The following is a 22,402-nucleotide window of genomic DNA, read 5'->3' as shown; positions in this document are numbered from 1 at the left end:
AAAACAAAATAATGTGTCCGCCTGAAACTAAAGATACGCAAATAAATAAATGTTTAAAAATTTAAAAAAAAAAAAAAAAAGAAAAACAAAAAGTGAAAACCAGCCAAGAGAGGAACTACACCAAAGGAATAGTCAATCAAAGGAGAAAATAATTCAAATGAAAAACTAGAAATAAACCAAAATGACCAGGAACACAAATCATATCTCATTAATAACTTTGAACATTAATGGCTCAAACTCATCAATCTAAAAACATAAGACTGGCAGATCAGATTAAAAAACAAGACCCAAGAGACTCACCTCATAGGCAAAAACATCCATAGATGGAAAGTAAAAGGATAGGAAAAAAAACATCACTCACATGGATCACATAAACAAGCAGGAGTTTCTATCCTCATACCAGATAAAGTGGACTTCAAGCCAAAGTTAATCAGAAGGGACAAAGAAGGACATTTCATACTGCTTATAGGAATTATGCATCAACAAGACATAACAATCATAAATATTTATGCCCCCAAACAATGGAGCTTCTATGTACATCAAACAAACCCTTCTCAACTTCAAGAATCAAAAAGACCACAACACAATAACACTGGGTTTGAATATTTTTATCCACATATATGAATACAAATACGAATATGTGAAAATATTTAAATGGACATAGATTTATATATAGTTATTTTTCTTTTGAGATAGATGTTTACAATTTTGGTAAAATACAGGATATGATTATGTATCTGAATATATGAAAATTCTTGGGTAGGATTTTGGTACATATGTGTGTGTATATATATGTATATAAAAATGTATATAAACATATACAGAAAATATGTATGGATATTCAAAGTAATATTTATAATTTTTGTTTAAAAGTCTCACAATTGTTTAAAAGGTAGGGTTAGGTTTAGTTCTGAGTTAAGACTTTGGTTTAGGGGCTGGGGATGTGGCTCAAGTGGTAGCATGCTCGCCTGGCATGCGTGCGGCCCAGGTTCGATCCTCAGCACCACATACCAACAAAGATGTTGTGTCCACCGAAAACTAAAAAATAAATATTAAAATTCTTTCTCTCCTCTCTCTCTCTTAAAAAAAAAAAAGACTTTGGTTTAGGGGACAGGTTGCTTTTGGAACATATGAAAATTTACATTTATATATATATATATATATATACTTTTATCTGTAGATATTTTTAAGGTAAGCAATATTGATATATTACATGTGAAACTTGGGTTATGCCTATGGAAATGAGTGTATATAAAGTATCCATGGGTTTTTATGTGAATTTATATCCCCAAATACATAGGTACATTCATGTAAAATGTTATGGTCTATATGTACAGAGGTTTCTCTGAGGTATACTGGTAGGTATAGAACTAATGTAGAAATGGTTAGGGTTAGTTTAGGAATTGAACTTTTTTATCCATATATAGGAATACAAATATACATATAAAAATAGACATGAAAAAATTTTAATATAAATTTGGTTATAGTTGTTTTTCTTTTGAGATGGATGTTTACAATTTCTTTCAGTTATGATTATGTAACTGAATATATATGAAAATGCATGAGCAGGAAAATATGGTTGCTGTTACGATATATTTATATACATATGAATGTATATAAACATAGGGATATATATGTGAAAATATATATATGGATATTCAAATTAAAAATAAAATACAAAAATAAAGACATGTATTTATATCTATTTATTGCAAGCAATACAGCATTTATGTAGTATTAGTAACTATACTAATAGTTACTATTTTATCTAGATAGTTACTACACACTAGGCATTGTTCTGTGTGATATATATATATATAAATCTTCTTTAATCCTCACAATAACCCTATGAGGTAGATATTATGTTACTCTTGTTTTTTTTTATTTTTATTTTTATTTTAAGGCAGGGTATTACTAAGTTGCCCACGCTGGTTTCGAACTTGTGATCCTTCTGCCTCAGCCTCCTGAGTAGCTGGGATTATAGGCGTGCACCATCACGCCTGGCTGTCTTACACCTTAAAGATGAAACAACTGAAGTGCAGAGATCATGGAATTAGTAAGAGGTAGAGTTCAAATTTTATTCCAGGACCTCTATTTTCTTTAAAGTACCTATTTTTTGCTTTAATATAAATTCAGGTAAAAAAATCAATGTAAAATAAATATCAAATAATAGGACAGATGTACTATCATAAAGGTTGTGAAAGTGTCACATCATTGACTGTCACTTGGGAGACTGCACCCTGGCTGGATAGTTACATTGAGAAATTATGAGAGCAAGAGAACTACATGGTAGCGAACTATACATAGTGTACACATGCACTGAAAATACTGCTCAAAAGAAAATGAGGATCATAGTTCTCCCTGTCTAGGAGCAGACCAAATGTCATCTTTTCAGTTCTGAGCTATTATCCATGGGACTGATGACAAACAACAAAGCACAAATACAGTATTAACCGTTAACTTTCAAACGTGTGTTTACTAGTGGGGGTTAGATTCTTTAAAATTGTCCTAAAAGTTTCACTGGGTTCTTTAAATTTGACCAAACTCTTGGTGAACAGTATTACTGTAGTTAAATATATTAGAAATCTGTGAAATTATTTTCCTCAATTGCCTTCTGAACATTGGAAAAATTCCTCAGGAATTTTAATTTCTCTTTCTTATTTCTTTGGGAGCCCATGAGAAATACAAGAATCTTTCTTATTGCTGAAATACATCTTGTTTAATGTCTTTCATATCCGTCCCTGGTGTCTTATCTGAAAAAATGGCAGTGAAAATGCTCCTACGCAGAGGAAGGAATAGAAGAGGGAAACCAAAAGAAAGAGAAGGAAAAAGAAATGCACTGGGGAAGGAAGACGGCGCAAACACCTTCTGAAATAAGCCAAAACACAGTGGTCGCGAGGGACTCCCTACTGGGACATATGTTGTGATACCAGGTGTGAGTGCACAGGCACCAGGCAGCATGTTGTGATACCAGGTGTGAGTGCACAGGCACCAGGCAGCCGGTGGCCCCTGTCACCTCTACCCTCTTCCCTGCTGGTGCTCCCGGAGGTTCTCTCTTCCAGGTAGCAAATCCTTGAGGAACATTTGTCCCAAGACCTAGGGAAAGGCCAGGTACCATTCCAGACCCTTGCACCGCCTGCCTCAGCTGTCAATCTTCTTAGTACTTTCTCATGGTTGGATCACGAATCTGTCCATCATATGCACAGTTGTTTTAGGGAGGGAGGAGGACCCAAGATTTTCACGGATCTACTTCTTTATTAAAGGAAGAGAACAGGCTCCATCAGAGCCAGGTACAAATGAGGTCAGGTTGACAGTAACAACTCAACCTTCACAGGCTCCTCTGTCCCTTCATGGGCTCGCCTGAAACTCTTCCTCCAGTCTCAGGTATTTGTCAGGACCAGCATCCTCATCTCTCTGTGGTACCTCCTTTCAGCTAGGAGATGCTGGGATTTTAGAAGATTGGGAGAAAGGTTACAGAATCTCGAGTACAGGAGCAGGCTGATTTTTTAAGAAAATACAACAACATCTCTTATGGAAAATTTTAAACATATAGGCCAGGCGCGGTAGTACACGCCCTAATCCTAGAGACTCTGAAGGCTGAGGCAGGAGGATCACAACTTCAAAATAAGACCCAGTAACTTAGTGAAGCGCTAAGCAACTGGGGGGGGGGGAGGGGGCTGTGCTCAGTGGTTAAGCACCCTTGGTTTCAATCCCTAATACCAAATTTTAAAAAGAAATTTAAAAAAATACAAAAGATTATTATCGTCAAAGAAAACACACACACACACACACACAAAAGTAGAGTATAATGAAACCCCACCTACCCATCATTTTAACAATCTACTCAAGTCCAATTTGTTTATCATCTATGTTTCCAATTACTCCACCATTCCCAATTATTTTGAAGAGAATCCTTAAATATTTCAGAGTATGTCTCAAACAATTCTTTTTAAAAACATATTTGATGCAGGAGTTTTAAAAACTAGGTTTTTGCATGCAAAATGCTACACGCACATATGTGCTTTCCCAGGAAAAAGTCCAGAGCGTTTCATCAATTTTTTTTAACTACTTCTTCTTCTTCTTTTAATCATGCTTGTGGGGTTATGGCTGTAGCTCAGTGGTGGAGTTATTACCTAGTGTTGAGAGCCACATCCAAGTCAAGATGGTGCCTGGCATTTTGCCAGAAGGAGTGGTTGAGAAGTAATGCCAGCAAGCCATTAAGATGATGATAATTACATTAAGCTGTGTTTAATTATTAAGATAATGACTGATTGCTGTAACTGGATGATGCTAAATTGAAACAAGCTGTGTATTCAGTTGTGTATATAAACCTCTGCTGTCCGGCAATAAGGCGGCTCCTGCTACCTCGAGTGCCTGCTACTATTGAGTTCCTGTTGAGTTCTAGAGGAGTTTCCGTGGAGTTCTAGAGAGTTCCTGTGGGGGGGGGGGTCAGGCAATAAAGTAATTCCTGTTTGAACCTACAAGTGGCTAGTGACCTCCCGGTTATTTTTGTGCCCAGCAGACTGCGGCAATGCGAGTTCCCTCGAGATCTCAACAGGAACTCAACAGTAGCGGGCACCTGAAGTAGCAGGAGCCGCCTTATTGCTGGACAGCAGAGGTTTATATACACAACTGAATACACAGCTTGTTTCAATTTAGCATCATCCAGCTACAGCAATCAGTCATTATCTTAATAATTATACACAGCTTAACTTAATTATCATCATCTTAATAGCTCGATGGCATTACTTCTCAACCACTCCTTCTGGCAAAATGCCAGGCACCATCTTGACTTGGTTGTGGCTCTCAACAACCTAGCACGTGTGAGGTGCTGGGTCTGATCCTCAGCACACATAAAAATAAATAAAATAAAGGTATTGTGTCCTTCTACAACTAAAAAAATTTTTTAAAAAATGCTAGTAGCATCTCCCTGTCTTACTCTCCCCAAAGAGTGATAATCAAAAGCAAATAACAGGGCTGGGGTTGTGGCTCAGAGGTAAAGCGCTTTCCTACTGTGTGTGAGGCCCTGGGTTTGATCCTCAGCACCACATATAAATAAAATAAAGGTACTGTGTCCACCTACAACTAAAATAAATACATATATACATACATACATACATATATATATAGCAAATAACAGGGCTGGGGTTGTGGTTTAGTGGTAGAGCACTTGCAGAGCATGAATGAGGTACTGGGTTTAATCCTCAGTACCGTAAATAAACAAATAAATAAATGTCCATGGACAACTAGAAAAAAAAAAACTATCTTAAACTCAAAACAAAAAAGCAAATAACAGCTGCAGCAAAGCAAACCAAGAGCAAGCATCACATTTAGGAGATCATCAAATTTCTAAACTAAAGTTTAAAAAATTATAGTAAAACATCAAGAAAAGAGTCATGGAGGATCAATAATTCTTAAGAAAACATCTCATCTTTTTCACCACTACCACATTATACTCTATGGGGAATATTTTTCAGAAACTTGTTTCTTAGATTTTAACTGTTTAGAGAGCTGTGCATTTCAAAACTTAAAACTTAATTATTTTTGAGGATTCAATATAATCTGCCAAAGTAATAAAAATTAAAGAGCAGCAAGCCACTACTTCAAGGCATATATTCAAGGGTCAATATATGATCACTATATGATCTTTCCAAATGGGGCACCAGCCTGACCAGTAAAGCAAATCCATCAGAGGAGTAGAGGAGTGTCAACTGGAACAACATGTTCACCAAGAACATTAATATCTCAGAAACACTAGTTATGGGTATGGGATTGCTTACAATATTCTAATATTGCAAAATACAAAGAAAAGCATTATTTTCAGAAATGTGATACTAAAATAAAAATGTATTTAGAAGCTATATGCATTGGAGATTAAATTAAGATAACTTGGTTATTCAAGAAAGCAGACATAAAATATACATTCATTTTTTATTTTTCCAAAAAAATCTGAGTTGAACAGTCAAGCTGCATGTACATAAATCAAACCAGGCACGGCAATTAAAAAAAAACAAAAACAGAAAAACCCAAAGACCCAGAACCTTGCAAATTGTTAACAGACTCTACTAGACTATCAACTAGAGGGCTGAACTAGACAAAACAAGAAAATCTCTTTCAATACTTGACATCTGATGACAAAAAATAGACGTGACACCGCTTTTCCAATTTGTGTGCTCCCACATGCATGTGTGCCCAGGTGTGGACACTTAGGAGGAAGAAAAAGTTGGAAATTCTGCTAAAATCATTCAAATTACTGAACTGATGTCAATCTGAATGATGTTTCCAGTAATAAGAAATTATGGACATCCTTCTCTGTTAGAAAATACGTATCCAGAACAATAAAAACATTATGAACAGTTTGTTATTTGAAAAATACAACCACATAGAAAATATTAAATTTTAAATACAAGCATTGCATTTCTTATCTAAGTGGTTAAATTGAACAGACATTTGTCAGTCACAGCTAAGCAAGAGGACCCTGGGAAGGTGATACTTGGAATCTACCCAGAAGAGATTCCCTCCATCTCTGAGAAGAGGTTTTGTTGTGTTTCAGAATGAAAAACTAAGCAAATGCAAAGCAACCTATGAACTACTCGTTGCTAAATTTAAAGCAAATATACTGGTGTCACTGAAAATTTAGTCAAGAGTTTAAACTGGCAAGACAACTTGGAGCACAGACTAACCATGTTTTCAAGTGCTTCCAGTGCAAATGAATGAAACAAAACAAAACCCAACTTTAATGCTACTATTGACATACAGACTCCAGAAGTTCAGGGGATTAAAACCAGGGCCTTCGGCATGAAGCACTATACCATGAGCTATATCCCCAGCCCTTAATATTTGAATTTCGTAAAATTTCAAGTACAGCTAAGGAAAGCACCTCACTGCCCTGGTTAGCTACCTACATTTAAAATTGAACTTCTCTTGTATTTGCATTCTGAAAAAAGCTTCCTTTTTCCTAATTGCTTTTATTTATTTAGGTAGTGCTGGGGATTGAACCCAGGGCATTTTGCATGTAAGACAAGCACTCTACCAACTGAGCTACATCCCCAGCCCCTGCAGATTGCTTTTTAAAGGACATATATCCTGCATTTGTTTAATTCTGTACTTGTTGTTAGTTCTGTTAGCTTCCCCTTGCTGTGACAAAATATCTGAGAAAACCAGCTTAGAGGAGAAAATATTTATTTTTGGTCACAGTCTCAGTTCATGGTCTGCTGGCTCCATTGCTTGTAACCCTGTGGCCAGTGCAGAATCATAATGGTGGAACCAGGGCCTGGTAGAGTAAGGCTGCTTACCTCCTGGCAGCCAGGAAGCAGACAGAGCTTCACAGTCACACCCACAGGGAACCTACTTCTAACAAGGCCTACCTCCTGAAATTTCCGCCATACCCCAATAGTGCCAACTGGAGACCAAGCCTTCAACCCACAAGCCTTTGGGGGACATTCCAGATCCAAACTCAACAAGTTCTGAGTTTCAGGCAAGTGTAACAGCATATGGGATGGTGTCAACCATCTCGCATCTAGACTCTCAGACCCCAGGACAGAGGTAGGGACTTCTGGACTTGGCTCACTTGGAACCAGCAGACACAATATTATTTCACAGTAAGAGCGTTCCCCACCCCCTTTCTTTTTTAAAATTGGTCACAGGGAAAATTGAGAACAAAAGGCATATCTGAATTTTCTATTTATAATGTAATTATGCATTATTTCAGCCATAAAAATGAAGAAATAATGCTGAAGTCTTGAAACTATTTTTAGGTACATCTTGTATTAATCTAATTCATTCATGTGAGGATTGGGGCACTTTTAGATATGTTGCTTCCAGCAGTATTTTCCATTTAAAGGCACACTTGCCCTTCTTCTAGGGGGGTAGTGACCTGATGTTTAACTCCGGAGTCCCTTGAGATTATGATACTAAGAGAATATTGTTTTGTTTTGTTTTTTCCAAACCAGGCTTTGTAGGTTGCAGTATCATTCATTATCTTTGTAAGTATAGTATATGATGCAATTTTTTTTTTCCCCTCAAAATTGTTTCCTGGTATTTGGTGTTATTAAGAAGTCTGACTCCAGTTGCCCTGGTTTTCTTATAAGCAACCTGTTGCTTTTTCTCTTTGATGCCAGAAGAATTTTTCACTTTCTGTGGGAGTTTAACATTTTTGCCAAGAAGACCTTAATTACTGATCTCTTTTTCACGTTTTTGGGAGTGGAGGGAGGATGAAAGTGCAGTGAGTCTTTTCCATCTTTTGGGGGAGTACTAGAGACTGAACTCAGGGGCACTCAGCCACTGAGCCACATCCCCAGCCCTGTTTTGTATTTTACCTAAAGACAGGGCCTCACTGAGTTGCTTAGCGCCTCACTTTTGCTGAGGCTGGGTTTGAACTCACATCCTACTGCCTCAGCCTCCCAAGCTGCTGGTGCACGCCACCGCTCCATTTTAGTTCTTTTACCTTTTTCTTATAACTCGTTCTCATGTAAAAACTTACTACTGTTGCATAGAAGCAAATCTTGTTTTCAATTAGGACAAAGAGAATCCTAACATTTTCTTGCTTCCTACATTTCAGCATTCAATTTTCAAGAATGTTCTGGAAGCTGCTCATTTTCTTTGGTTCTGTCACTTTTTTTTTTTGTCCTAGGCATTGATCCCAAGAGTGCTTTCCCACTGAGCCACATTCCCAGTCCTGTGTATTTTTAAATTTTGAGACAGGGTCTTGTTAAATTGCTGAGGCTGACCTCAAACTATAATCCTCGTGCCTCAGTGTCCTGAGTCACTCGAATTATGGGCATGTGCCAGCGCACCTGGCTGTCTTACTTTTTTATATGCCTCATTTCACCTTTTTAAACTCACTGCTAATCTTTATATGTGGTTCTTTCTTCACAGACCCTGCCCACTTGTCAACTCCCTTTTTCAGTCAAATCCCAGGTTGATGGTAAGGTAAGGTGAGTCCATATTTCTAGGTCCAATTTCCCATTTACCACTTTCCCAATGAAGTAGCCTTCTTGTCCTTTCTATTGGTCTGGGTTTTTTTTTTTTTTTTAATCTCCAAGCCAATGTTATATATGAAAAATCAAAATACTTGCATGCTGTGCTACCCAGGCTTTTACTGTTTAGGCCTTCACCTGATGGGCTTTATTCTCAGAATATACTGTGTCTTCTAGTCCCTCTCTGCTTTCTGCTCATGTTTTAGCCCTAGGATTTGGAGTTCAGGGCTGAATGAAGAGGGTGTGTTGGGAAAAGGAAGAGGGCAGGATCCATGGGATCTAGAACCTCCTCTTCATGGTGTAGCACTGGGTATGAGATTCAGAGACTGAATAAGGAGATAGATATGGTGGGGAAAGAGGTCAAACACTATATAGCTTTCAGATTTTCAACTTCGCTATAACCTGGAAAGGTTTTACCACAGTCCCCTCCGTATGCCTCATAAATTGTACCAGCTACTTCTAGATGGTCAAGTTGAGATCTGCTCTTCATATGTGTCTTCATGTCTTCTGACATGGCGAGAGCAGCTCACTGATATCATTATGCCAGATGCAATTCTACTAATTAATTTTTTTAAATCCCAGTCTTCTCAGCTATGATATGAAGGAAAGAGTTCTGGACCAGTTTTCTAGTCCTGAACCTACTACTTAAGGTCTGGCTTGACTTGGATGGGCTCTTTCTTATCTCTGGGCTTTAATTTCCTTATGGGTAAAATGAGGGAATTTGGCTAGATGACCTTAAAGTCACCTGTAACCTGTTGTCTTTTAAGTCTCAAAATAAATATGACTTGATAAAGAATAGAAAATAAATGACTAAATAAGTATATTTTGCTCTAAGAGTGCTTTATAAATCCTGACACAAAAATGAAAAAGCAAAAGTAAAACATCTGAGCAAGTAATTGTGATATAGATTAGGAATTTCTTTACTTTATTTTTTTAAAAAGAGAGAGAGAGAGAGAGAGAGAGAAGAGAGAGAGAAGAGAGAGAGAGAGAGAGAGAGAGAGAGAGAGAGAGAGAGAGAGAGAGAGAGAGAGAGAGAGAGAATTTTAATATTTATTTTTTAGTTCTCGGCGGACACAACATCTTTGTTTGTATGTGGTGCTGAGGATCCAACCTGGGCCGCATGTATGCCAGGCAAGCGTGCTACCGCTTGAGCCACATCCCTAGCCCGGAATTTCTTTACATTTTAATCAGTGGTTCCCATGTCAAAAACAGGTACAGTTTATAAACTAACTGTTAATAAAGCAAATGGCCTAAACATCTACCCTTTAAGGTGATAACAGTAAACATAAATTATATAATGGGTAAGGACAGAAGGTTCTTGGTAGGCACAAGTGTTATATTCATTCATTGAAAACCATTAGGCTTTTTGGGAATTATTAAACGGTACGAAGTGACGAATGAATTAGTAAGAGAGGATAGATAAACTGTTAACACAGTAAGGCTTGAAGAGGGGGATATTTCCTAAACAAATGAAAACTTTTTAAAAAAAGTTAAATGGACCTCTATGGGCCTAAAGTAGGCAGCTTTTTCTTACAGACTGAGTTTTGGATTTGGAGTCAGAAGATCTGCCTTCAAATTTAAGTTCTTCAACTTACTAGCTCTGTATTGCTGTGGGAAGTTTAACTTTTCTGAGTCCTAGTTTCTTAATAAGCAAAATGGAATAATTAAATGCACTTTGCAGAATTATTAGAAAATATGAGGCAGCTGTGAGAAAACCCTTAGCACAGTGATAGATCTGAAACTTCTAGAAGCTTTTTTTCAGAATTACTGATTTTAATACCCATTAGTGTATAATAATGAAGTTAAATAAATGCCATTTCTCAACTTAAAACGGTGACAAAATATAGAAAAAAATTATATTGTCTATATTTTTAAAAATCTAGGTTTTTCTGGCATTGTCTAGATAAGAGCCAAATAACAATTTCAATTTTTTGGCAGATATTTCTGTGAAATAGCAATGTTGCTTAGTTCACTAAATAGCCATGTTTTAACTGATTGATGCAGTTTCTGGATTCTTCTAGAAGCTTTTTTTTAAAAAAAAAATATTATTTTTTTAGGTGTAGATGGACACAACACAATGCCTTTATTTTTATGTGGTGCTGAGGATTGAACCCCGTCCCGCCCATGCTAGGCAAGCGCTATACCGCTGAGCCACAATCCCAGCCCTAGAAGCTTTTAATAAATCAGTAGATGTAACAATAAGCACAGTTAAGTGCAAATTAATCAACCAGTTATACTGACTATAAAATATTTAGAAGCTTGTTCTCCTCTCAATGGGGGAGGGGGTTATCAAATCACTATTAATAATAATGAACTACTATGCATCCACAGATTATCCAACAAGTTTTTGGTCATATTTCCTGAAATGGTTAGTTTCCATATTTGCTGCATTAGATCATTAATAAAATGCTTTAATTTAACAATCTGATTCTGATCAACAATGAAACATGGGGAATGTCTCTGCATTCTTGGACTGTAAACAAAACTAGAAGTACATGATCATAATAACAGGCAAAGCTTGCTCCAAGGATGGGAGCCTTCCTCAAAGGGGAGTTTTGGGAAATCTGGTGACTCAGATATAGAATCTTCCAGGTATGTTAGTTTAATCATCATTCCTCATGGCTTGCTCTCAGAAAGATCGTGGAGTGTAGGTCACCAATCCACCTGCCTCATGTTTTGATTCATTTTCATGGGAAAATACAACAAAGATCTTTACCTACAAACACTGACTAAATAACTGAATATTTTAGCACACAGCACTAAAAATTCACCCCAAAGTAAAAACTATTTAACATATATACAACTTTGAAACTTTGAATACATTTTATTTGGAGCTTTTAACTTCTAAATGTCTATGGGCTGCAACTTGAAGAGCATTTAGAGAAAAGGAAGTAACTCTTTTTCAAAATCTTCACTGTTTACATTCATTGATACCTTAAGTTAACTGGTTACTAGCTCAAAATTATTTAGTAATCCATATCTCATGAAAGCAACAAAGTGTTGCATATTTGATAAGGATAAATTTTAAATGCTGTTTATTTAAGTAATAACAATGTGGCTAGTATTAACCTAAACTGAGAAAATTAATCAACATTCTGCTTCTTAGAAGGTAACATTGTTCACTGTGGAGATGATTCATTCCACTGATCGCACTTCAGAGCTAAGGACAGTGACACCAGAATTTGCCTAAATGAAGCAGTCAAGCAGCTCCCAGTAATCTTTTAACTGCATCAAGAAGCTTCAGTTTCTACACAAATAATACTTCATGCAGATAATGCTTGATGCTTTCAATAAAAACTGAATTAAAATAAAAATGAGAGTAACAGAGTTTCACATTTCTTCAAACACCATTTATCAGTTAGGGCAGACTAATGAATACAATCCAAGGAAAGCTGGACAATGCCACATGACCAAGAAGACCATTATTTTTTTTTTTTTCACAGCTTTGGTTAGATTACTTCCATAATATTCCTTTTTTGTTTTTGTTTTTGCAAACACACAAAACAATGGAAAAACTTTTCATAAAGCCTTTTAAGGTGTCTCTGTTCTTCCTTGTTTTTGCTTATATGTGAGGTATCAGGGCTTGGTTGTGTGGAGGTAGAATTCATGGGCATAAATGCATTAACTTGACCAGATTACTGAGTTTGATTTCCTCTTCCAAGTTTAGCAGTTTAAGAAAGAAAAAATCTCCATAATGAAAGAAGTAAGTGGCCTAATGCAGATGAGCTGGAAAATATTACTTATTGTGAAAAGTTGTAACTAAAAAAGTGACACTGCATGCTTATGATGTCTGTGTTGAATTCTTCATGTTTAATCAGATCTTACCCATCAAGTGACACCCTATCATCTCTACCAATCTATGCTCCTAGCAGGAAGGCCTACTGCATTCTGGGAATGTGGTACCCAGAGCTCCTTTTGGAGCAGACACAGAAGGTGATACAGGTGTAGGCTCTCCCTAAGACTCCACAGATCCTCTCCTACCATACCTCCATTCCCCACGCAGGGACAGAGGCAACTTGTATCTAGGCACACTTGCAAGTTCTTGACATTTATTCCAGCTGCAGAGTACAAAAACCCCAAAGTGGAGAAAATGTCTTAACTTCCCACTCCTCTTGGAATCTTTCTTTCTGCCTAGGTCAAGGGCAGAAAATCAAGGTATTCAGGGGGAATGAATGGTAGAGAGCCAACTGGAAGGACAGTACAACTGCCTCAGCTGAACAGCTAGAATAAGCTCTCCTAGCCCCTGAAGGTCCCCTGAGGACAGGCATGGCCATACGCATGGATAGGTGCTTTGCCAGGTTAGTAGGCTTGCCAGGCTTTACCACATGCAAATCTGAAGCGTGTGTATACACACACACACACACATACACAAATACACAACAGGGAAAGTACCTCGTACAGTGGGTGGCACCTGGTAGCAACAGGTGGATGTGCTTTCTTCCTCACACCCACTCCCCAGGGAGACAGGTGATGCTGAGACAGGCCTTTCATTCCATCAGCTGTCACTGAAGATTTGCCCTCCTGACTTTTTATTATAATCCTTCACTTCAGAACTCTGGGGATTTACAATACATCAAATAAGTGATAGACAGCATATCTGAGGAAGAGATGGTTATTGAGCTGACAGACAGCTACAAACAGGACAATTACAACTGCTGGCTCAGTTATTGCTATTTTTGGAAATGTAAAAATCTGAAAAGATCCCAGTGATTCCTAATGGCAATTTCTTCTTGAATCTATTTGAAATAAAAATGGAGGCTTTATTTAATTGGGCTGCAGACTCTGCCGAAAGTTCACATAGGTTAAACTTCAGTTTAAATGCAGAACTGACAAGAAAATGACCATTTGCTTTCCACCAACAAAATATCCTTTGGGTGTTTAGCAAATGAAAGGAAACCATTCCTAATGTTTTGTGTCTATTTCTTCTTAAGTAAAACTCTAAAATCACTATAAGAAACCATGACAGAACAGTATGTAATATCAAGTTTTAACAGTGATTATTAACTATTACCTGTTATTTATATACACATGAAGATACACCAAAACTAATCTCAGGAAAGATAAACTAGTAAACAAATTATAAATGTGCACTAATTACAAAGGGAACAACTTTAGACCTTAAGGCAGCATTGGTTGAGTCTTCTCTGGTAAAGTATCACATATTTTAATGACCAATGAATGATTTTAAAAACAATTAAAAATACTAAGATAATGCTTTAAAAAGAAATAGGATTTTAAGACTCCTAAAAAAATGAATTTGTGTTGGAATTTTAATTTGGAATTAGAAAGCATACACAGGAACATAATGGTATAAAGTTAGAGCAGTCTTTACTTGAATACAAATAAAGATACCTAGAACTTAATATTATTATCAATTAGCACTCTTTGGGTTCCTTTTTCACTTCTAGTTGCATTCAGAATAATTGTTAGAAATTTCTGATATTTAAATAATATGTAGTCAGGCTGAATTTGACCTGAGTGAAATGGTTTCAAACTGCATTAATAACCTATCATTATGCTCTGATTTTACCACTACATCTTTTCTGTTGGGTTTGCTTACCTTGTAGGTTTCTTAAATTATAGTGTTGTGAGCATTGGTGCCAACCTAAAATGATGACATTGTGGCTGAAAAAGTCATACTTGGATAAAAAATATCTCAAACCTCTTAGTAAACACATTTGGGGATCTGTTTCCTTTGCAGCTTGTTTTGTTGAATTTTCCTAGGTGGGCCTGAATGTTACTGTTAGTTGTTTACAAATCCAGTGCTATATGCTGACAGAACAACTGTATGATAAGAAGAAGAGGTTAAAAAACACTAAATATGTTCACACAAAAAAACACTCTCATGTAGTGCTGAGAACTAAGACATAGGCACTTCTGCGTCAGGAGGTTTTCACATTTTGATCACAGGTGGCTTTTCTAAGTCATTTTCTTTCACTACTAGAAATTCCCTCAAGGTATGAACCATCTAGTTCACTGAAAACCTTGTTCTCACAAACACCCTTTTGGTGCATTAATCTTCTTTTCATAAAATTGTCTACCTTGACAGCAGAGATGGATCCTTTCACTGTATAGAGCAGCCCCCGCCTCCCTGGCAGGCACTCTAGAGTTTTCTCTAGCAAGGCTGCCTGCTTTACACAACCAAGTTATCCACCAACAAAATATAAAGGAGTGTCAGGTGCAATTTTTCTCTAATGTGTCTGTCTCTCTCTTTCTAATTCCTTACTGTGAGTGTAATTCAACAAAGCGTATAGTCTTCCTAACAATCTAAAGCTACTGGGCTACTGGGATTTTTTTTAATAACTATTTAATCAGTATCCTTTTTTTTTCTTTTTCTCTTTTTTTCCAGAAAACCTGTGCTAAAAAGGCACTAGATAATATGAATTTCCTCATTCTCATATATAGCAATTATACACTGTGTTTTACAATTTAACAAAGGTAACACACATTTGGATAACACATCCAAATTATTCAGATAATCATTTTTTTTTCATTCAAAAAACAAACTCCAAGTCAGAGGACTAGCAGGCCACACTGATGGAGACTAGTCTAAGCCTGGAGTTACACAGGGTCAGCAGCTGCCTCCTCAGAGCTCTGGGTTGCTGCTGACTCTGGCTTGGCCACCTGGGGGAGCTCTCACCTACAAGGGGGAATAGGGCAGTGGCCTGCACCCAGGCTCACTGGCAGCAGCTGTGGGAGCCAAGTTTCCTGGAGACCTGAGTAAATGAGACGAAGGTGAAGTTCTCACAGTTTTCCAGCTTGACTTTCTTGGCTAAGTTTGGGACAATTCCTCGAAGAGAACGCAGTCCCATCCTCTGCTCCTCATACCACACATTGCCCATGTCTGTGGCTTCCTTCCTGGCAGTAAGGTAGAAGGGGGACTTGGCCTCCATTTGGGTGGGTGGCCGGTGGATGTACATGTACTTGTAGAGGAGGCAGTAAGGGCACTGCTTGTGTCCTCTGGAATGCTCATGGTAGATCTTCCCATGACACACTCTAGTGGATCCACTCCGACTCTCCCGCTTGACACTGTCTGTCCGGGCAAAGTAGGGCTGGTTTTGTGGGTCTTTGAGCAGCTCTATGTCACCGTACATCAGATCTGCATGCTCCTGCAGCGTCCTCATGTTCAGGTACTGGCTGTTGTACTTGACCACAGTGGACAGAAGAGTGATGGGGCTGTCGTCCCCCAGACACCCTGCCTGCCACATCTCCTCCTCATCAGAAAGGGAGAAGTAGACGATATTTCGAGAGCGGGCGCCCGACATCCCCGCCTTACTCAGCACCCACAGCTTCTCCTTGAGCTTCTTGGTAGAAGAGCTGAAGGTGCTGCTGGTGATGGAAAAGCCCACACCTGCATTCTTCAGGATGCGGTCCAGGCCCCGGCGAATGGCATGGAGTGAGGTAGCCAGGAAGTCTGAGCCGTCACTCTTCTTGACAGTGACATAAAAGTTCTCCAGCAGCTCATTCAACTTCACTGCAGGGATCTCAAATGAGATAAACACTGAGGTTACTCACAGAGGACACCCAAACAGCCAGACCCTTCCTCCCTTCTAATCCTCAGTGGGAGCTCTACTATGCCGAGGACACACTGTGGCCATTAGAGGGCTGACCCTAAGCATGACATGGTAGAAAGAACAGTGAATTTCAAGTTAGAAGATCAGGGTTCCATATCTGGCTCCCTAATCTCTTTGAACCTCAGTGTTTCCATCTGCAGAATAGGGCAAAATAATGGAGACCACCACAAAGGACTGTAGTAATGCTTAAAGTAACGAACCATGAAAAGATTTGTAAATAGTAATGAACATACACATACACACCTATGTCTGCAAGTACATATATACATATAAACTATTGTTATTACTAGCCTTTAGGAACTTGTTCTATTCCTAAAAGGTACTTTTTTTCTCTTTGCTGCAAATCATTTTCTTCCTTCCCCTTTACTAAAACTTAGTCATTTTCTCTGAGGGATTCCTGAACTAAAGCTCCAAATCACTCCAGCATTAACTTCCTTGATATCTACGCACACACTTGGTTATGCTGTGTGCGCAGAAATGCAGTGCTGTTGGGAAGACAACTGACATGGCCATTTTGGGTCACAAATTAATGCTCCTTGATTTATCTGAATAGGAACTGAAATATCTTTTGCTTAATACTCCACAGGGTCTCAATATCAATAATGTTAAATGATAGGAAAATCATAATGGCTATAGTAATAGAGTGAGCTTCTTATTTTAGTATTATGGGAAGAGAAGAAAGCGTGGCTAGCAAGAAAGCTTTATTTTCAAGAGGGAACTATATAAAGAAAAAAAGAAACCTTGTTTATCATAAGGTCAGACTGAAACATACATTCCTTGGGACAAAAAAACTCCAAACAAGGGCTGGGGTTTTGGCTCAGTGGTAGAGCGCTTGCCTAATGTGGGCGAGGCACTGGGTTCGATCCTCAGTACCACACACACAAAAAAACACAATCAATCAATCAATCAATCAATCAATAAAGGTTAAGTTCTTTAGGGAAAAAAAAAGTCCAAACAGAAAACTTTTAATGAGTAAAATTGTAGAGTTAACATTTATTTTTCTAATAGCCCTTGTGTCTGGGTCAAAGAGAAAATAAAAGGTGAATTATGCATTAAAAATGAACCCAACTAGGGCTGAGGTTGTGGCTCAGTGGCAGAGCGCTTGCCTAGCACGTGTGGGGCACTGGGTTCAATTTTCAGCACCATGTATCAATAAATAAAATAAAGGTTCATTGACAACTAAAAAAAGAATCTTTAAAAAAAAAGGCTTTAGTTTAAAATAAATGAACTCAACTAAAGACATTACATGTCAAAATGTATGATATTATTAAATATACTCCAGTAACATCATGATTTTGAATGACTTTCTTAGAAAACCTTATTCTCAATGAGCAAATTCATTATTTAGTTCCAAGAACTATAAAAAGTAAACCAAATTAAAAAATAGTAGAGTAAGCCAATATAAATAAAAATAACTTAATTAAGTAGAAAAGATAAAATTAGGATAGGTTAAAAAAAAGAAAAAAGAAAATAAGCCATCTTTGAAAAGAATATTTTTATAAAGTTGCCAAACTTCTAGCAGAAAAACCAAAGGCTGAATGCTCTCTCTGATATGCGGATACAAATACATAATAAGCAGGGGAGGGAAGAATAGAAGCTCGTTGGATTAGACAAAGGAGAATAAAGGGAAGGGAGGGGAATGAAAATAGGAAAGACAGTGGAATGAACAAGATATAACTTTCCTGTATTCATATATGAATACACGACCAGTAAAATGCCATATCATGTACAACCACAAGAATGGGAAGTCATACTCTGAGAATGTATAATATGTCAAATTCATTCTACTACCATGTTTTGTTGTTGTTATTGTTCTAAAAAGAACAATAACAACAACAAAAAAAACAACTTCTAGCATAGACAGGGGAAAAGAAGCAGAAAGGAAGTATACATTTAAGCAATATTAGGAAAGAGACTATGGAATTAATAAAGAATATGAAAGAATATCACATATTTCTTAATTTGAAAAATCTACATAATCCAAACAATTTTCTAGCAAAATATGGATTACAAAAATCATACTATTCAATCAGAGGTAAAAGATCTAAATAACTCCAAACAAGAGAAGGGAGTAAAATGATTTTGAAAAATGTATGCTACTCCTAGAGAGATGACTTTATGGAGTCAACTCAGCTTTTCTTTTGCCTTTATTTAACATTTTATTGTTATTTTTGTGGTGCTGGTGATTGAACCCAGAGTCTTGCATGTGCTTACTTCCTACTCTACAACTGAGCTTACTCCCAAGTCCTTTGAATTTAAAAAGTTTTGGGGCACATGAAAAAGATATGTTCTTCATTTTGTTTCTAACTCAAATTTGATCTATAGTATACAAAAACCAAAAACAAACAAAGCATATGAATATAAATGTAAAATTTCCTAAGTAAAATACTGCAACTCTCATTTTGCATATTAACATGTCAAATATAATGTGCATACACTGGTACCATACAAAGTGAGGAATGGCTGATATGCAAAAGTTCCAGGTAATATGGCATCTTATAACAAGGACTAGATTATCAAGTCACAGTCAAGACCATAGCATGGATGGGCTGGGATTGTGGTTCAGTGGTGGAGCGCTTGCCTAGCATGTATGAGGCACTGGGTTCGATTCTTAGCACTGCACATAAATAAATGAATAAAATAAAGGTCCATCAACACCTAAAAAAGAAAGAAAGAAAGAAAGAAAAAATATGAATGACTACAGCATGGAAATATTCATCAAAACAGAAGGGAATGATTAAAGTACAAGGATGATTTAACGTTAAAATATTTTAATAGAATTGACATTCATACATTATGAAGAAAGGTAATATGAACTTGACATTGAAAATTTATTTGAACAAATGTGATATCCATTTCATATTTTAAAAAATAAATTAAAAAAAATAAATTGAGATTGGAAGGGAAAAAAACCCTCTTATTATAATGAAGAGTAATTTACAGACAAGAACTATAAAAATCATACCCACAATGAAAACATTAAAATCTTTCTCAGAAAGTTACAGGCAGGATGAGCTAGGTGCAATAGTGCATGACTATAATGCCAGCAATTCAGGAAAGTGAGGCAGGAAAATTGCAAGTTCAAAGGCTGGACACTTAGCTCATTGGTTAAGTGCCCCAGTTAAAAAAAAAAAAATAGAGATAGGATAAGCATACTGAATATTGAATATTATTGTTCTTATACAACACATTCCTGGAAGTTCCAGGCAACCAGGTAAGACAAGAAAAATAAATATCTATGTCTACCTACCTACCTAACCCTGCCTTAATCTCTTATACACACACACACACACACAAACATACACACACATAGTATACAGGAAGGGAAAATGATAAAATATAATTATTTTCTGATAAACTGTTAGTCTAGGAAACTCAGATTCAGTTCAACAGCTATTGGAAAGAGTAGGGCAACTGTATACAAAATAAGAGAATAGTTTTCTTATATACTATCAATAATCAGTTAAAAATACTTTCCTAATGACCATTATACTCAAGTTCAGTTACTTTCAGATGTTTATATTGTCATTCAGAACTCCCTATCATAAAGATGATATAATGATATAACTTCTCTTTATATTAATTGGGACTCCTTTGGTGCAAGAGAAATATCAAACTTGAACAAGCCTAGCCAAGAGGGATATCAGTATTAAAGTAGACTCCAAGTTTCTCAGGATTCTCTCTCATCACTGCTTCTCTTAAAGACTGGCTTTCTTCATATAGCTATAAAGATAGCCTATTAACACTCCTCAGGTTTTAGAAAGAGACCAGCAGGTTTAGAAAGAGACCAGCTCTTATTTTCAGTTTGGAAAAAAAAATCTGAAAGGATTCTTCTCAACCCACTCTTAACCCAACAACTCATGAGAAGGTGTTCCACTATACTTAATGTGATGGCTTCTGCTGTAACCATGTGGACTGCAGGAGAGTATCGTTCCTAAATAAGTGGTGCTAAGCAGAAAGATCTTAAATCTTAAAATTAAGTTCAAAACTTAATACTCTCATACCCCTACCTCATATCACATATCGAATGTATATTACTGAGTATCCTCACACCTACTGAGTATTCTTCTCCATGCATCCTGAGGGATTTTCAGTCTGGCTGGTGAACCATACTGCTTCCAATTCTGTGTGCCAGGTACTGTTACTGATCCTTTCAGAGAGTTCTTTGTGAGTATCAAGTGGTCTCCTCACATGCACATGCTGATAGTATTCAGCTAAATATTTGATGAGATCATCTTTAAATATCTTGGGTTTTCTCTTTGTTCACCCCTCTACTTTTGAGTTCTGTCATGACAACTCTAGCCACCTTGGTCTCCCCGGACTCTCGGCTCCATTTTTTCAACTCAGTGAGTCTGTTGGGCTCTGTTTGAATTTCCCTCCATGCACCACAGACTTGTTAATCTTTGAAGTCAGAAAACTGGGGCACTCATAGGAATAACCTTGTTTGTTTCCTGTCTCTCTGAGATCACTGTCATTCTGTGCTTGCTATACAAAGTGCTATAAAGTTCCTTGAAAAACATCATGTTTTATTTTTATATTTTTGTTAGTTTTTTTGTTGTTAAAAGCATGAAGGTAAATCTGGCCCTTACAATTGGCTAGAAGTAAAAGACTTAGTTGACTTTTCTCCTGGGAATAGATCAGATATTCCTATGTTTATGTCAAATCTGAATGGATGCTAGAAATTATGAAATTTACACAGTTTATATTTTATCAGTTTTTTCCAGTGAGTTGACATTTCTTGCTAGTGTACTCATGTCCTCAGCTTCCTCAAACTCTAATAGTCTCAGAGATAATGGCTCTTCTCTCAATTGTTTCCTCTGTTTTAAGGATCACATCCTGTGCTGTCTATTCTGTTTGAAAAGAATTATTTCATGAATTGTATCTAGTTTTCTACTTGTTAAAACAGGAGGTTAATTTTGGATGCTTTTTTCTCATGGCCAGAAGTATAAATTTCAAGTTATTTTCAAATTTGCTGGATCATTTTGATTGGTATGTTGTTGAATATTTTTATGCTTTCTGTTATTTGCATAAAAATTTCATAGTTAAACTATAATTTACTCACTGAAGTCTCTGGTATCTCAATCTGTTTGCTGTTTTTACTCATCATCATTCATCATTTATTTCCTGAATGACTGGTGAATTTTAAAAACATGCACATATTTAAACCTGTAAAAACCCCAATTAATCTGTAAAAAGACCCAATACCTATAGGTTTTGTATGGTTCCCTTGAGAGATTATTAGCCTATAACTCTGCTAGGATCCAGGGTATGCTACTGACATGGACCCTCTATAGAACCCTTTCAGGGTCCTCGCCTTAATCAAGGATTCTTCAGTTCATCTACCACTCTTCCTTCCTTAACAATGTTATTGACATGCACACTCAGGAAGAACCCTCTTTCATGTGTGCTTACTGTTCCTCTTTCACCTTTTTTCTCTCTCTCTTCTCCTGGAGGATGTTCTCTTCCTGAGAAAGGTAGCTCACACTACCAAGTGCTCAGCAGTGTCAGATAAAGAAAACTGGGTTTCCTATTTCAACTCTTGATAATTCCCCTGGTACATTACTCAAACTCTGAGATCTTGCCTGCCCTTGGGCTTCAATTATGACTCTATTTGCAAGACCTTTAAATCTATACTTGGAGCTTGAGCATCTCCAACGGTTTTGAACCTCACAGTTCCAGCTGTTTATTGGACACATCCATCTGGACATCTGATTCAGAATCAGTATGTCTAAATCAAAACATGGTAGTTTTTGCTCCGTCACCACATGTCCAAGATTTTATCCTGCCATTCACAAACCTGAAATATTTCAGAGAAAAGATTTTAAGAATTTCACAAAGAGGTTAAATAAC

General features: G+C 37.0%; 1 protein-coding gene and 1 non-coding gene across 5 annotated transcripts in view; both read right to left on the bottom strand.

Annotated features, from left to right (window-relative positions):
* Positions 1 to 5,917: 5,917 nt before the first annotated feature.
* The window catches only part of Kiaa1958 (KIAA1958 ortholog), a 139,847-nt gene continuing 123,362 nt past the window's right edge, over positions 5,918 to 22,402 (bottom strand). For 2 of the 4 annotated variants that reach the window (XM_078047976.1, XM_078047973.1), the window contains one exon: positions 5,918 to 16,462. In XM_078047976.1, the coding sequence (XP_077904102.1) occupies positions 15,656 to 16,462 (807 nt within the window). In that variant the 3' untranslated portion in view covers positions 5,918 to 15,655. The other 2 variants (XM_078047974.1, XM_078047975.1) reach the window with 2 other exon arrangements.
* On the bottom strand, positions 6,979 to 7,051 carry Trnav-uac (transfer RNA valine (anticodon UAC)). Its single transcript has one exon. It is a non-coding gene; the product is annotated as a tRNA-Val (tRNA).

This window comes from Ictidomys tridecemlineatus, chromosome 4, assembly GCF_052094955.1.
Source record: "Ictidomys tridecemlineatus isolate mIctTri1 chromosome 4, mIctTri1.hap1, whole genome shotgun sequence".
NCBI lineage: Eukaryota > Metazoa > Chordata > Mammalia > Rodentia > Sciuridae > Ictidomys > Ictidomys tridecemlineatus.
This window is presented reverse-complemented; position numbering and strand designations above follow the sequence as displayed.